The sequence below is a fragment of the Cydia strobilella genome, chromosome 20, assembly GCF_947568885.1.
Source record: "Cydia strobilella chromosome 20, ilCydStro3.1, whole genome shotgun sequence".
Taxonomy (NCBI): domain Eukaryota; kingdom Metazoa; phylum Arthropoda; class Insecta; order Lepidoptera; family Tortricidae; genus Cydia; species Cydia strobilella.
This window is the reverse complement of record NC_086060.1, coordinates 459,626-474,549: the sequence shown is the minus strand read 5'-3', so window position 1 is coordinate 474,549 and position 14,924 is coordinate 459,626. Positions and strand designations below refer to the sequence as shown.

General features: G+C 37.5%; 1 protein-coding gene across 1 annotated transcript; it reads left to right on the top strand.

Annotated features, from left to right (window-relative positions):
* Positions 1 to 230: 230 nt before the first annotated feature.
* LOC134750608 (cytochrome P450 6B5-like) lies at positions 231 to 4,488 on the top strand. Its single transcript, XM_063685814.1, has 2 exons — positions 231 to 1,645; positions 3,939 to 4,488. Exons 1-2 carry the CDS (start codon positions 298 to 300, stop codon positions 4,103 to 4,105), a joined length of 1,515 nt encoding a protein of 504 aa, XP_063541884.1. The 5' UTR covers positions 231 to 297; the 3' UTR covers positions 4,106 to 4,488.
* The last annotated feature ends 10,436 nt before the right edge of the window (positions 4,489 to 14,924 follow it).

The window sequence follows — 14,924 nt, the reverse complement described above, 5'->3', positions numbered from 1 at the left end:
CCCGCCGTAAATTTGTATGGTTTATGGTGGACTACAAATCTGCTCTACCAATCATGTTGTCGCATTGCATATGTTCTTGTTCTGTCCCTCACGGGCGCACGCGGTACTCGCGGTAGGCCACTTCTATTAGGATCCTACCTTCTATGGTAATTAAAGAGGGGTAATATCCGCGATGGTAGAATCGGCACAGTATATAAATGGTCACACCGTTTGGCGTTAGAAATTATTCAGTTGTTTCAGTTCACTGTAACATCATAGCGAAAAACTAAGTGCCGGTGAAAAGTGAAAACCGTAACAATGACTCTAATAATTTTAACCGTAACATTTTTTATTTGTCTTGGCTATAGTGTATACCAACACTTTACCAAGTTCAATGACTATTGGATCAGAAAGAAAGTGCGCGGACCGAAACCTACTTTTTTCTTTGGGAATATCATGGATTCCGTTTTGCGAAAGAAACCAGTTGGAGTTGTGTTTAAGGAAATATACGATGCCTATCCAGACGAGAAAGTCGTCGGGTTTTTCAGGATGCGCTCTCCGGATCTGCTTGTAAGAGATTTAGATGTCGTAAAATGTGTGTTGATTAAAGATTTCCATATATTTACTGATCGCGGAAAGGAATTCAGTAAGTCGGGGTTCGGAGCGAACTTGTTCCACGCAGACAGCGCCACCTGGCGGGTGCTGCGAAAGCGATTTTCACCAATGTTTACATCTGGGAAATTGAGGAATATGATGTATTTATTGACGGAACGTGGAGACAGGTTTGTGAAGTATATTGATAGGATAACACAAAAGAATACAGAGCAGGAGATCCATGGACTAACGCAGAAGTTCACTCAATCTGTCATAATTGCTTGTGTCTTTGGGTTAGACCTTGACACATTTGACGACCAGCAGCACGAAACCCTTCAAGCCCTTCAATGGATCGACAAAAAGATCTTTAGCGTGAAATATGGCTCCGAGCTCGAAAGCATGTACCCAGGTATTTTAAAGAAGATTGGAGGCTGGTTTCTTGACGAAGAAGTGAAGAAATTCTTTTCCAAATTAATCAAAGATGTGATTGCTATGAGAAATGGGCAGCCTTCTAACCGACATGACTTTATGGATCTGCTTTTAGAGTTAAAAAAAGAATATGGACATGGACAGAGTGAAGCAAATACATTGGATATGACTGATGAAGACATAGCGGCTCAAGCATACATTTTCTATGCTGCAGGGTATGAATCTAGTGCTTCCACCATGGGGTTCTTGCTATACCAGTTAGCTTTAAACCAGGATATACAAGAGAAACTATATGAAGAAATAAAGGAAGCCTTAGAACGGACGGCCTTAGATGGAGAGATGACTTATTATGCTATCATGAATCTGTCATACATGGAAAAAGTCTTCAATGAGACATTGCGGATGTATCCGATCATCACCAAACTGAAGCGAAGAGCTAAAACTAGTTATAAGATTCCAGAAACTGATATAACCATTGATAAAGGCCAGTTGATCAAGATTTCGGTCCTCGGCATACATCATGATGAGAAATACTACCCGAATCCGGAGGTGTTCGACCCGGAGAGGTTTTCTCCGGAGAATGTGCAAGCAAGACACAAATGTGCTTTCCTGCCTTTTGGAGAAGGACCGAAGCAGTGTATTGGTAAGTGATATAATTTTTATTTGTTTTTATTTTATATTTACTCAAAAATCATCCTTCCTATATAGGCTATAAGATTGAAGTTTAAATAGACAGATATGTCAATTATGTGTTGGTATGTATAACAAAATGTTTGCATGTTGACATGTTTGTTCCATCCAACTACTGGTTTCTTTTTAAAGGCGCGTTTCAACGAATAACAATTAGTGGTCACATCACTTAAAACCTCTATTATATCAGCATATAATGCATCTATAAGTTTTTTGTGTCCGTTGTCATCACAATAACAAAGTTATTTGAATAATTAATACGGCCAAGCCGCTCAAATTTTATTATACAGATCTACTTGTTCGGGTTTTCTTTCCCCCCAAATGACCTTATTAGTCACAGGCTTTATTTCGTATAATAACTCGGATCCAATATTACCAACGTTACATTTAATACAGAGAGGACATTTAGCAGAAAAAGTAAGGGCAAATCGCCTAGCATGGTACGGGCATGTGATGCGGAGGGATGAAAGTCATGTGACAAGAAAGGTATTAAGAATGAATGTGGAGGGAGGTACGAGGAGAGGAAAACCGAGGAAAAGGTAGATGGACTGTGTGAAAGATGATATGAAACTAACGCAAGTGAATGTTGAGATGACGGGTGGCAGAAAGGTATGAAAGAAAAAGACATGCTGCGCCGACCCCAAGTGATATGGGACAAGGGCAAGCGAATGATGATGACATTTAATACAGAGAGGATAGTGGTCTGACCACATTACATCATATTTAAAGCTAACATTTACAATTGTTTTTGTGGCAAATTAATGTTATTATTGACCCCTATCTAAGTACACATATAGTAAAGGGTTGACCTAGGAACCCACCACTCAGTAGTACCTATTATTAACCCAGTGCCATGACCTTTCATCAGGAATAGTTATAAGGAATCAAGGGGTCCATTTATAGCAGTCATTATTAAAAACAGGTCACACTATAGTGATGTCTAAATGCTGCTTTCATTCCTCAATAAAAGGAATACTATGAAATTGATAACAACACAAAGAGTTGTTATTAATTTCATAGTATTCCTGCCTGTATAGTTATACTGTATAATTATACTGCCTCAATATTGATGCCAAAAGCTCGTAACTGGAGATCTCATTATAATGGTTTATACAAGGCAAAATGCTTATAAGCAGATGCAGTAAGAATCCAGCTAAAAGACTTTCAAAAGTTTGATAATCCATTTACCACAAAATATGGCGAATACAGCGCCATCTATTTTATCTGTCAAATTAGGGGTTTTCAAGCTCGGTTCTCCATACAAACGTAGTTACGCTCTCATTTTAAAACGACTATCTAGATTGCTCTGAAACTTTGTACTTACAATAGGATAGGGTATATCTAGGTCTGTAATTAGTTTATGTAGAGCTTCAGATACCATAGTAAAAAATTCAGTGAATTTAAGTTTTTCATACAAAACTTGTATTTGCTCTATTTCGTTTGTTTTATAAACTGGAGCTATATAAACTAATCACAGACATAGTTATACCTCATGTCATTGTATATGCGAAGTTTCATTACAATCCAACACGTAATTTTAAAATGAGAACGAAAATCCGTTTGTATTGTTTGGAAAAAACGGCAAAAAATCACGTTTGTTGTATGGGAGCCCCACTTAAATATTTAATTTTATTCTGTTTTTAGTATTTGTTATAATAACGGCAACAGAAATACATCATCTGTGAAAATTTCAACTGTCTAGCTATCACGGTTCATGAGATACAGCCTGGTGACAGACGGACGGACAGTGAAGTCTTGGTAATAGGGTCCCGTTTTTATCCTTTGGGTACGGAACCCTAAAAACAGTACAGAAAGTAAACATAAACAGAAGTAAACAAAACAACACAATTATTGAACTTACCATGGGGCTTAGTCAAATTGTGTAAGATTTTTTTTTGTTTTATAATATTGATTCATTTATATATTGTGAGTCATATGTATATCGTCGCCTAGCACCCATAGCACAGGGCGGACACGCTATACATCAAAAATCACTCGCGTTTCTATGTGTGAACGGCACGTCCGTACACACGTCATGCGTCATAGTGTGAGTAAGTTGCTTAAAAATAGTACTGAGAGCACACCAGAAGTCCGCCAGATTTCTGTCGCGGGGCGAGGTAATTCGAGTCGGGGCGGGGCGGTGCGTGGCCGTTCTGTATGATAATACTATTACCTGCTTATTCTGTGCTTTGGGGCTAGGTTGATCTGTGAAAGATGTCCCCTAATATTTATTTTATTTATTCCAGGTATCCGCTTCGCACAAATGCAGTCTTGGGTGGGGCTGGCCAAGCTGCTCCACCGCTACAGGGTGGAGCCTTCAGGGAACACTCCGCACCGCTTCACATATGAGCCAACGAGGGTCGTGCTGTATCCGAAGGATGGGTTCCCCATTAATATTGTCAGAAGAGAATAGTTTTCTACTAGGTGACATTTTAGGTGACACAAGATCACACAAGATATATGTGACGTTTTAAAGCAAAAGGTACCACATTGTCGCTTATCGATAAGGTTGATTTCAAATTGAAACTATATTTGTAATTGTAATAGCGCCTTATTGACAACCGACAATAAGTACCCTTTTGGTTTAAAAAGACACATATATGTACGAGATTGTACCTACTCATTGTTATGATCAATAATATAATATACAACAAGCAACTACCTTATAGTAGTATAGTTGTTATGAGCAACTTTAATATGGAACATCTGATAATTTTCGAATTTAAACTGTTGTGAGACATACTAACATTAAATAATTTCACGGTTTAGACTCACTTGTTTTAGTCACTCGCGCGACATGTTTCGGAGAGCCTAGGTCTACTTTAGTGCTTGAGAAAGGAGACCTAGGTTCTCCGAAACATGTCGCGCGAGTGACTAAAACAAGTGAGTCTAAACCGTGAAATTATTTAATCTGATATTTTTTTTGTGATTTCAGGATCGCTCTCATTTCAAAAGTTGCTAACGAGTACATTCGCGTATACTCTGCATCTTCTCAAATGATTTTTACGCTTAAGACGGTAATCTGTTAAACAAAAGCCATTGTCTCTTTTGTGTGAGCGGTCGGCCTTTGTATGCCATTGTGTGTTGGCGCGTGCCACGGCGCGTGCGACGCTCACACACAATGGCACACAATGGCCGACCGCTCGCACACGAGGCAATGGCTTTTGTTTAACAGATTACCGTCTTAAGCGTAAAAATCATTTGAGAAGATATAGTCTATATATAATTTTGTATCACCTAAACAATTAAACTTCGTATAGATGCTAACACCTAAATCTAGTTTGTGATTGGTTGATTGTTTTTATTTGAGTTTCTTATCATTTATTATGCGCTGTTAGTTTGCTTAAGCCCACTTGCACCATACCACTATCCTCCTGGGGTTATCCGGTTAAACCTGGAGTTACCATGGCTACCAAAAGGTATCACATTGTCGTTTGCCATAAGGACGCTGTGACAGGTTATTCGTATAAAGATACAGGCAAATGTCGTCTTTATAGTAAGCGACAATGTGGTACCTATTGCTTTAAAACGTCACATTTATTTTGCACTGTGACTATTTTGCTCTAGGCACGTGTTAATACACTATCCTGAGATTAATGTTTTAGAATTTCTTTGTTTATTGCGCAGTGACCAAATTGTGATTTTAAATGATTTTGAAAACCTAGTTTGTAAGAAAATATGTGACAGTGGAAATTTCTACTTAATGAATAAGATAAGTCTAGTTAATGAATAAGGGTGATTTAAGGCGATTTCTAATTGTATACTTCATACCAGCAAATACCAGATAGCGCTTAAATCTAAAACTTGGTTGAAATTCGTTTGTTATTATTCGTCACTTTGACAATTGTGTATTAGAAAGAGAAAAGATTCAACAAAAAGATTAGTTAAGTTAATTTGACAAAGATATACGAATACTGGGGAATTTTATTGACAACAATGTATACAATGTTACAAAACATAATGTTAAAGGTCTACGTTAAGTAAATGTGTACTTTGTATTAAGAAGTAAGAAAGATAGACCTAAACAATTCAACAGTATTTTATTATTAATATGAAAAAGTAGGGTCTCTATTGTTTGACATAATTATTGAAAGTCATAATGTAATGATTGTCATATTATAGTCATAATTTGGTTTTTCTCAGAAACGCGTAACTTTACAGGATTGCCATAAAACAAACCTAACCTAACCTATCTGTAGGATAACCCGAGGAAAATCCTGAAAAGTTAACAGTTTCAGAATTATGACTAATGATAATATGACAATCATTACATTATGACTTTCAATAATTATGTCAAACAAAGGGACCCCGAAAAGGTATTATGATATTTATGACTATGCCAAAATCGGAGGTCGAGGTTTGAGAAAACTTTAGGCGTATTTGGTAAATTAGTTAATTAAATTATTTACTAAGGTAGTCGGTAATCGCTTAACGACAACGCCAATCGGAAAGAAACTAAAGTAAATGATTTTATAAGATTTTATAAAAAGTTGGGAACGTTTAAAGCGAAGTGGAGGACCCACGCGAAATCTACTTTTCATACACGCGTAGTCCTCATTTTCCTCTCTGGATATTAACATGCTGGTGGCCTAGCGGTAAGAGCGTGCGACTTTCAATCCGGAGGTCGCGGGTTCAAACCCCCGGCTCGTACCAATGAGTTTTTCGGAACTTATGTACGGAATATCATTTGATATTTATACCAGTCGCTTTTCGGTGAAGGAAAACATCGTGAGGAAACCGGACTAATCCTAACAAGGCCTAGTTTCCCCCTCTGGGTTGGAAGGTCAGATGGCAATCGCTTTCGTAAAAACTAGTGCCTACGCCAATTCTTAGGATTAGTTGTCAAGCGGACCCGAGGCTCCCATGAGCCGTGGCAAAATGCCGGGATAACGCGAGGAAGATGATATTAACATTCTTAAAAATATTTAGACACAATTTGTTGTATACACAACCTACCTGATCATAGCTCAAATTCTTGAAACGTGTACAATTTATCTTCAACGACAGTAATTAAATTTTAATTGATAATATGTTGTTTTCAATTTTCTTGTCGATTTTATACGTCTATTATCTTTGCATGTTTTAAGACCTTATTTGTTGTATTGTATATCAACCACAGCTATGCCCCTTATTTTTAATTATTATAAGAGTTAGGAGCATTTAAAAAATTGTATAAAATCTGTTTTTCGCTCCTAATTTTTACCGTAATCAAAAAATCGAAAAAAGTCAAACGTAATAGCTATGGTTAACACATCCAATTATGTAAAAATAATTCATCCAGAGAGGAAACTGGGGACTTCGTTTGTATGCAGAAACAGCCGTCCCCTTTTGCTCTTAAATACCGGCAACGCACTTGTAACCCCTCTGGTGTTGCAGGTGTCCATGGGATACGGTAAATGGTTACGATCAGGTGATTTGTCTGCACGTTTGCCTGCTAATTGGCGTTAACGATTTACGATTTTCAGGGGACCTAGCCAACATGCCCATCGTTTGCAACGAAACGGTAATGTCCGTCTTCCACTCTTTCATATTAGTGCGACAGATAGCATTTTAAATACAGACAACATAAGACTCTTTAAGAAACGTATGTTTGCATTCTTATCAAACAAAGCGTATTACTCCATTGACGAATAGTATAAAAGAGACAATAATTTAATTTAATGTAATGTTTAGAGTAAGATTTATGCATGCAGTTTATTATTAAACTTAACAACACAAACAAATTTGTATACCTAATGCTGGTAAGACATAGTCATTTTAAGTAATTATTGTAACACCTATGTACCTATGTTTAACAAATAAAAACATTGATTGATTGATTGATTGACAGAGAGACATTAGCGTTTCGTTCGCTACGGCGCAAACGATTGGCATCTTGTCTAGACCCCCAGCTATATGTTTCGCCTCTTTATCTGCGATTTTAGGTATGTAATTAATCATAGTGGGGGTTATTTAGAGTTTCGTTTTGTTTAAATTACCTACTTACTTACTAATAAAAATGTTAATTGATTAAATTGTTTTTTTTTTTTAAATATTATTCGGTCGTTCATACAAACATTCACAAACTCAAGCAATTTTTATTATAATTTAGTAATAATAGTAATGATTTTCTATTCTTTGTATTATGTATGTCATGTTCTTTGGCAGATCCTAAAAACAAGCCATTTTACAGATTATAGTAGGTAGTTAGACTTTCTTTCTAAAACTATCCTATGTCCTTCCTCGGGATTAAAACTATTTCCATACCAAATTCCATCTAAATCGGTTGAGCGACCTGAGCGGTTTAAGCGTGAAGAGGCAGTGGCGTAACTAGGGGGGGCCGAGGGGGCAAGTGCCCCGGGCCGCCATCCAAGTGGGGGCGCCAAAATGGGCAAAAGGCAGCAGCAGGGAAACTTGTCAGTCGTCATGGGGCGCAAATTTGGTGACTGCCCCGGGGACCATATCCTCTAGCTACGCCCCTGTGAAGAGGTAACAGACAGACAGACAATTATTTTCGCATTTATAATAATATTAGTAAGGATTATAATATACCCCATTGGGCCTATTTATAGTGTCTTATTATAAGTTGTTATAACAGGGCTGTAAGCTGTACCGGGAACTCATTAGACACATTACCCAAACTAATAAAATCAACCTTTATTACCGAGTGATTGGGACACAGAAGCAACAGAAGAACAGAGTTACAACTTAAAGGCTGTGTGGCGTCTCCTCTGTGTCAACGTCGTGCCACAAGATTCCTGAGTAATTTACAAATAAAACAAATACTGTCAGGCCAATTCGAACGTACACTGACATCAGAATGACACCTAAATGATGTCCGTACATGTATTGGCGTGAGCGAGACGCACGATAACTAAATGACATCATTCAAATATCATTCTGACGTCAGTGTAAGTACGTTCAAATTAGCCTGTGTGTAATGCATCTCTCACTTCACTTCATTAAATTAATAACAGGACAGAAAAATATAATAAAACAAAAGTGGGGTAAAATAACACACACGGTCTTAACGCTAAAAACTGAAAATCACCATTGAAATCTTTGAAATGCTCCTACTTTTAAAAGTTTAGTCTGGATGAAGGACCAATGGCCATGGGCAACTCTGTACGAAACCTGGTTCAAAAACCAACGTAGCTAAGAGTTAGGTCATTAAATAAGTACTTTATCTACTTGATTCCGTTCTATGGGCACCAAGCGAATATTTTATTTCAGTTCTGCAATGGAATTCAACTTTGTGTCCATATAATGAATTTAAGCAGATAATAAAATCTATTAAATGAGATATATACCTATCAGCTCTATTGGTTTTTGGACCATTTTCACGCGTTGTCCCTTTAAGGATTTGCCACACTGGATGCGTTCTGCGGTTAGCGGTCAGGTCAAACCCGTATTATGTATGGACAACATTGACAGCAACTTTTGAAGTTGAAGTTTAACGACCGCTGCCCGCAGAACGCATCCAGTGTGGCAAATCCTTTAGTGTTTAGTCGTAGTTCTGCTTATAATTCTCTGTGTCGTACATTTACATGAAGACAGTTATTGTAGCTAGTGGCTTGAAATTAATTTCTGCCCGAGTGGGTTTTTATTTCCTTTAAATTGCTGTTATTTTAACCTGGTTTATAGCTAACTGATTCTTAACAAGGCTTATTTTGAGCCGATTTATTAAAATGGCTGATTTGATTGTTATAGAAAAAAAGATAATAATAATTATGTGTTTGCTGCAACTTCCAGTACGTAACTTATATTAGAATATCATTTAGAGGAATTTATGTTGTCTTCTAAATATTCACAAGTAATAGCACATTTCTTCTTCAACCCTTTTTGTACAGGTTCTCTGGGGGCCGAGCCAAAGATGACAATCTAGCGTTGATAGAAAATGCCAATTGAAACTTAAATAATGCAGGGGAATAGTCGATACATTTTTAGTAAAACCGGCCGAGTGCGAGTCGGACTCGCGCACCGAGGGTTCCGTACTTTTTAGTATTTCTTGTTATAGCGGCAACAGAAATACATCATCTGTGAATATTTCAACTGTCTAGCTATCACGGTTCATGAAATGCCTGGTGACAGACAGACGGACAGCGGAGTCTTAGTAATAGGGTCCCGTTTTTACCTTTTGGGTACGGAACCCTAAAAACAGAATAAAATAAATATTTAAGTGGGTCTCCCATACAACAAACGTATTTTTTTTGCCGTTTTTGCGTAATGGTACCGAATCCTTCGTGCGCGAGTTTGACTCGCCGTTGTTGTAGTTTTTTCTTTTCGTTCGGCGTTTGTGGATGTACGAAGGTCACCTTGGCTAGGCCCCCAGGGAGAAGGATTGCATTTATTGATTTATAATTTATTAGCAATAGCAAATTGTAAGTCGGCCCTTTCTTGTCCTATTTCGATATATTTAAGATCAAGTCACGCGCAGGTCCTAGAAGAGTGACGTCTCTTGCGTCACCGTTGAGTCACGCACGTTGTCAATGGCGCCGTTAGCAGACGGACTAGGAATGGCTAAGTGCGATGATGTATTGGCTAAATTAAGATCACATTCAGGTCGTCGACATAGAATATAATAGAATAGAATAGTTTTTATTCGTAAACATAGAACAATAGACATACATTAAAATAACCTAGTAAAAATAAAGTGTCACGAAATGGCCCCATCTCAGCATGCTGCTGGCGACTTCCAGCGCTGATCTTCCGATGAGACCATCAAGTGAGAATCACGGAAGGTAACAGACAAAAAGAAAGAAACATAAAGGAAGAAACATAGAATATGGCGAAAAATAAATTACACACAGGGATCAACCGATCGGACATGTACCGGTCCGGTCGGAACATAGCCAATCGAAATGTAATTTTAGCACATGGGATATAGAAATGTTTTTGTCAAAAATTTCATTTTTGGTACTAGCTTGTATAGCTGACTGTACTTTTCTTAATTAATGTCATTACCGGGTCTAACGCGATTAAAATTCATTATTTTATTCTCAATTGACATTTGCTGGGATGTCAGTCTTCCGTGACCACAGCTAGTGCAACTGCAACCTAGTTGAAACGTCGGAAAAAAGGTAAAATAATGAAATTTAATCGCGTTAGACCCGGTAATGACATTAATTGTGACGCTTTCAACTAAAGGGTACCACATTGTCGCTTGTTGATAAGGTTGATTTCAAATTGAAGCTTTATGGAAATAGCGCCTTATTGACAACCGACATTAGTACCCTTTTGGTTGAAAATGGCACAATTATGTGTACAAAACGCGAAATTTAAAGTGTATTTTTCTTTCCACAGGCAACTAATACTCATCGAGACAATTCTAACAATCCCAAACACAATTAGTTTGCGTTGTTTTATCACAGTTCCCTTGGCCACTTCCTGTCTCCATCATCAGATCAGCTCCATGTCATCATAATATTGCATTGTCAATATTGTCATCCGATTTAAATATGTATGCAAAATTTCAGGTCCATCGGAAATCAAATAAGTGGGTCATTTTAGCTTCCAAGATTTGACCCTCATTAAGTAACAGGGCAAGATAAATAAAAGCTTGTAATAAAGCTTAGAAGTTATGATAACTTATCTAAGCTAAGATAACTTAGTTATTTATGGGTTTAAGGTAATGCAAGGTAGACTCAAAACTACTGTTAGCTTAGCAGTTATAATTTATAATATTATTTCGTAAGTAAAAAGTTTTTTGGAATTTGTGCAACATCATTTGATACTTAATAATTACCCTTCAGTGACATATCATCAGAAAACCCCAACTAATCTCGATATTAGATTTTTATCTGAATTGCAAAGTGAGATGGCAAACTTTATCATAATAAAACCGGCCAAGTGCGAGTCGGACTCGCGCACGAAGGGTTCCGTACCATTACGGAAAAAAACAGCAAAAAAATCACGTTTGTTGTATAGGAGGAGTATATTTATATTATTCTGTTTTTAGTATTTGTTGTTAAAGCGGCAACGGAAATACATCATCTGTGAAAATTTCAACTGTCTAGCTATCACGGTTCATGAGAAACAGCCTGGTGACAGACGGACAGACAGACGGACAGCGGAGTCTTAGTAATAGGGTCCCGTTTTTACCCTTTGGGTACGGAACCTAGAAACCAGTAGTGGGTATATATACCTGCGCTAATTCTTGCTAAAAGCAGACCATCAGTTCCTGTAGAATGCAACCGGGAAAACGGTAAGAGAAACAGAATTTTCAAACCTACCTACACCGGAATTTTCGAATCCTAATGCTACTTTTTTACCATTTATAACTCGCTTGTCTTAAAATTAACATAAGTACCTATTTTTTTGTTTTCCAGAAACGATAACCATAAACTACCGTAAACGTATTTTTTCACAGAATACGAGTAATACACATAAAACAAAATACTAGAAGACATTGTTTTAACTCATTATTTGAATTATTCAAAACGCACATCGCATATTAGTTATGTTAAAGTGCGTTGGTCGCGCGTAGCTTTCCTATTTTACTAAAAGGTAGATATAATGTATGGAATTTCTATGGAGTTTTGACGTTTTGGAGTTGAAATGTATGGTGTGGCGACCACACCAAGCGTTCCTGCAGTTGCAATGAATGTTTATTATGGCGCTGCATATTGAATATTGAGTTTTGGATTTGGTGTTTGGGAAATAATTTTTATTTTTATTGAGGAGTAACTTCATGAGTTCATGGTAGCTTGATAGATTAATTGGTCGAATAAGTTGACAAAGGATAATTCTGTTTATAAAATATTCCTGAACGATTTCGGATGCACTCAGGGAACACGCAGAGGTCTGCGGACTATCGCGCGGTTAAGAACCATTGAACCCTTATACTTTAATACTTTAGTTCATTACTGTTTAGCTTATGCGTATAAATAAAGTATATGTGGGTTTGGGCTATAGTCCCCACGCTAGCCCACCAATTGGACGTTGGACAATTCTGCTCACGATAATAATTTTCACCTCAGTAAGAACTGTGATGTAATCTGTGGTTTAGGATAGGAAGTTAAACTGAAAACGATTGAAATTTGGTTCTTATTGAAGACAATCTTGTTAGATACTAAGTTGAGACCAAAATCTTATTAAATACATCAGAAATATATCCAATAAGAACTCCTTTTAAGACTTGCGAAACGAAGAAGCGTAGGTCCCTTAATTCTGTTGCGAAATAAAATTTGAAGTAGGTACCTCTCGCTAATAGGCCTAAATAGAGCGAAGATTGGATTCCGGTAGTTGTTCTTTTCTCATCCTCTTTTTTGAGACAGTCTAAATTCTTCTCATTCCTTTTGTCCATTTGAGTGTCCCAATGCTTTCCCTGATTCCTCACCCCCCCCCTCCTTCCTGATTGCGTCCTCTCCCCTGACTTTCCATAACTCCCGATTTTGTGCTTCTATATAAAGGAAGGTATCAATGCCGTCTCGCTATCTCCCCCTGATGGGCCTGGCCCGCCACGGTTCTCTGCCGGCATCTACTTGGTGGCTAAGTTAGGCTACTCTATCTCTATATATATAGGTATATACTCTATCCGGATGCAGTCCCATTTGAGTAAATATTATAGGTTCAATTTTGGATGAGAGAACATTTTACATATGATTAACGTTGCGTAGCGGACGAAATGTTAGCTCGCATTTCCTCTTAATATGACGAAAATTATAATGACATCGTCCTGTCATAGGTGGTCTTAGATTAGCGCATGGCAACTGCATTAAATCACCGTACGCATGCGCGCCGCGTCGGCGTTAATGCCTCGCTCGTTTCCTGCGTACGCGTCGCAATTATTACCCTAAAGGGCTATCAGAGAGAACTTTGATGCATTACGATGATACTAGCCTATGGTATACCTATAGTTTGGCCCCGGACTGTCTCATAGATAGAGAGAAATATTGTCTTCGGTTACCGCATACATAACCATGAAAAAAAAAACCGGTCGGTGATAAGGACAAAGCATGGCACTATTTTCTCTTTCCTCTTATAGGAATCGCAATAAGACTATCTTTCTCTATCAAAGAGTGTCAGGCCCTTGACTATGTCTATGGAATGATGTGATCTATCAGCTGTCAATAACGACGTCTCTGATTGAAGAATGTCTATAACTTACAATTCACCAAACACGTGCGTGTGGTCACAAACGGTCACCGAAGCAGCTAACTCTAAACGCAATAAGGTCAGATTTATCGTCGCGTGAGTGGAATGTTATGGCGATTCGATCGCTGTTTACGCATGGCTCGTCCGTGAGTGACGATTTAGATAGTTTTTACAAAGGTTTTCCTACAATGTTGCATAATGGCCTCTACAGATGTCGCCAATGATCGCCTGCGATTTGCAATACATTCCAATTTTATAATGGTTTTCGTTCTTGTCAAATATGAATAGGCCGATTTGTCTGGTAAGCAAAAGCCGTAGCCACAGTAAATTCACTGCGATCTATCGACACACGATTAAAACTAAAAATAAAAATATCAAAAAATGTATTTATATATGGATAAATGTTTTTTTTTAATGTATCTCTTTATTTACATACAAGATATATACAGTGGTACTACGTAAACGAAATTAATAACTAGCTTAAATCTAAAATAGGCCCTTGAGGCATTGTACCAAGGATGAAGGAAGAAAGCTCTTCGGTCACCAGTTACGTCAACCAGACGCTTTTTTTATTTGCATTAATTATTTTTATATGATTTTGACAAATGTTCTTTTACTGATATGCGTTAAAATTGTTAAATAACAAACGAAACCGTCAACGCCATCTATTCGAGAGTAGGCCAAAAGTAGTAAAACGTACTGGCGCCATCTGTTCGAAAATCTAATTTTCTTCATTTAATACGGAGTTACATAATCTTTGCTTATACCTAATCAAACTGCATTCTGAATATCCCGTCTAAGTTAATTTCAAAGAAGTTATTCCTTCAGAGACCTAAGATAAGCTGCTGAATAGTGTTAAATAAACAACCAGTGGCAATTGAGTTCTTGAGTCCGACCAAGCGAACTCTGCAGTGACTGAGTGTGGGAATAAGACATCAAATTCCGATGAAAATACACTACCGCTCAAAAGTATTTAGGCACCCGCAATTTTCACCATACAATTGTATACAAAATTTATTTTCAAAATCATACTGTTCGATCGCAGGCAAATGACTCTTTTACATGTTGGATTGAATTTTTATTTAGGTTGGAGGAATTTTTATTTATATTGAGCCTCAAATTGTTGTCTACTTTATGCAACGATTTAAAAACCCCTA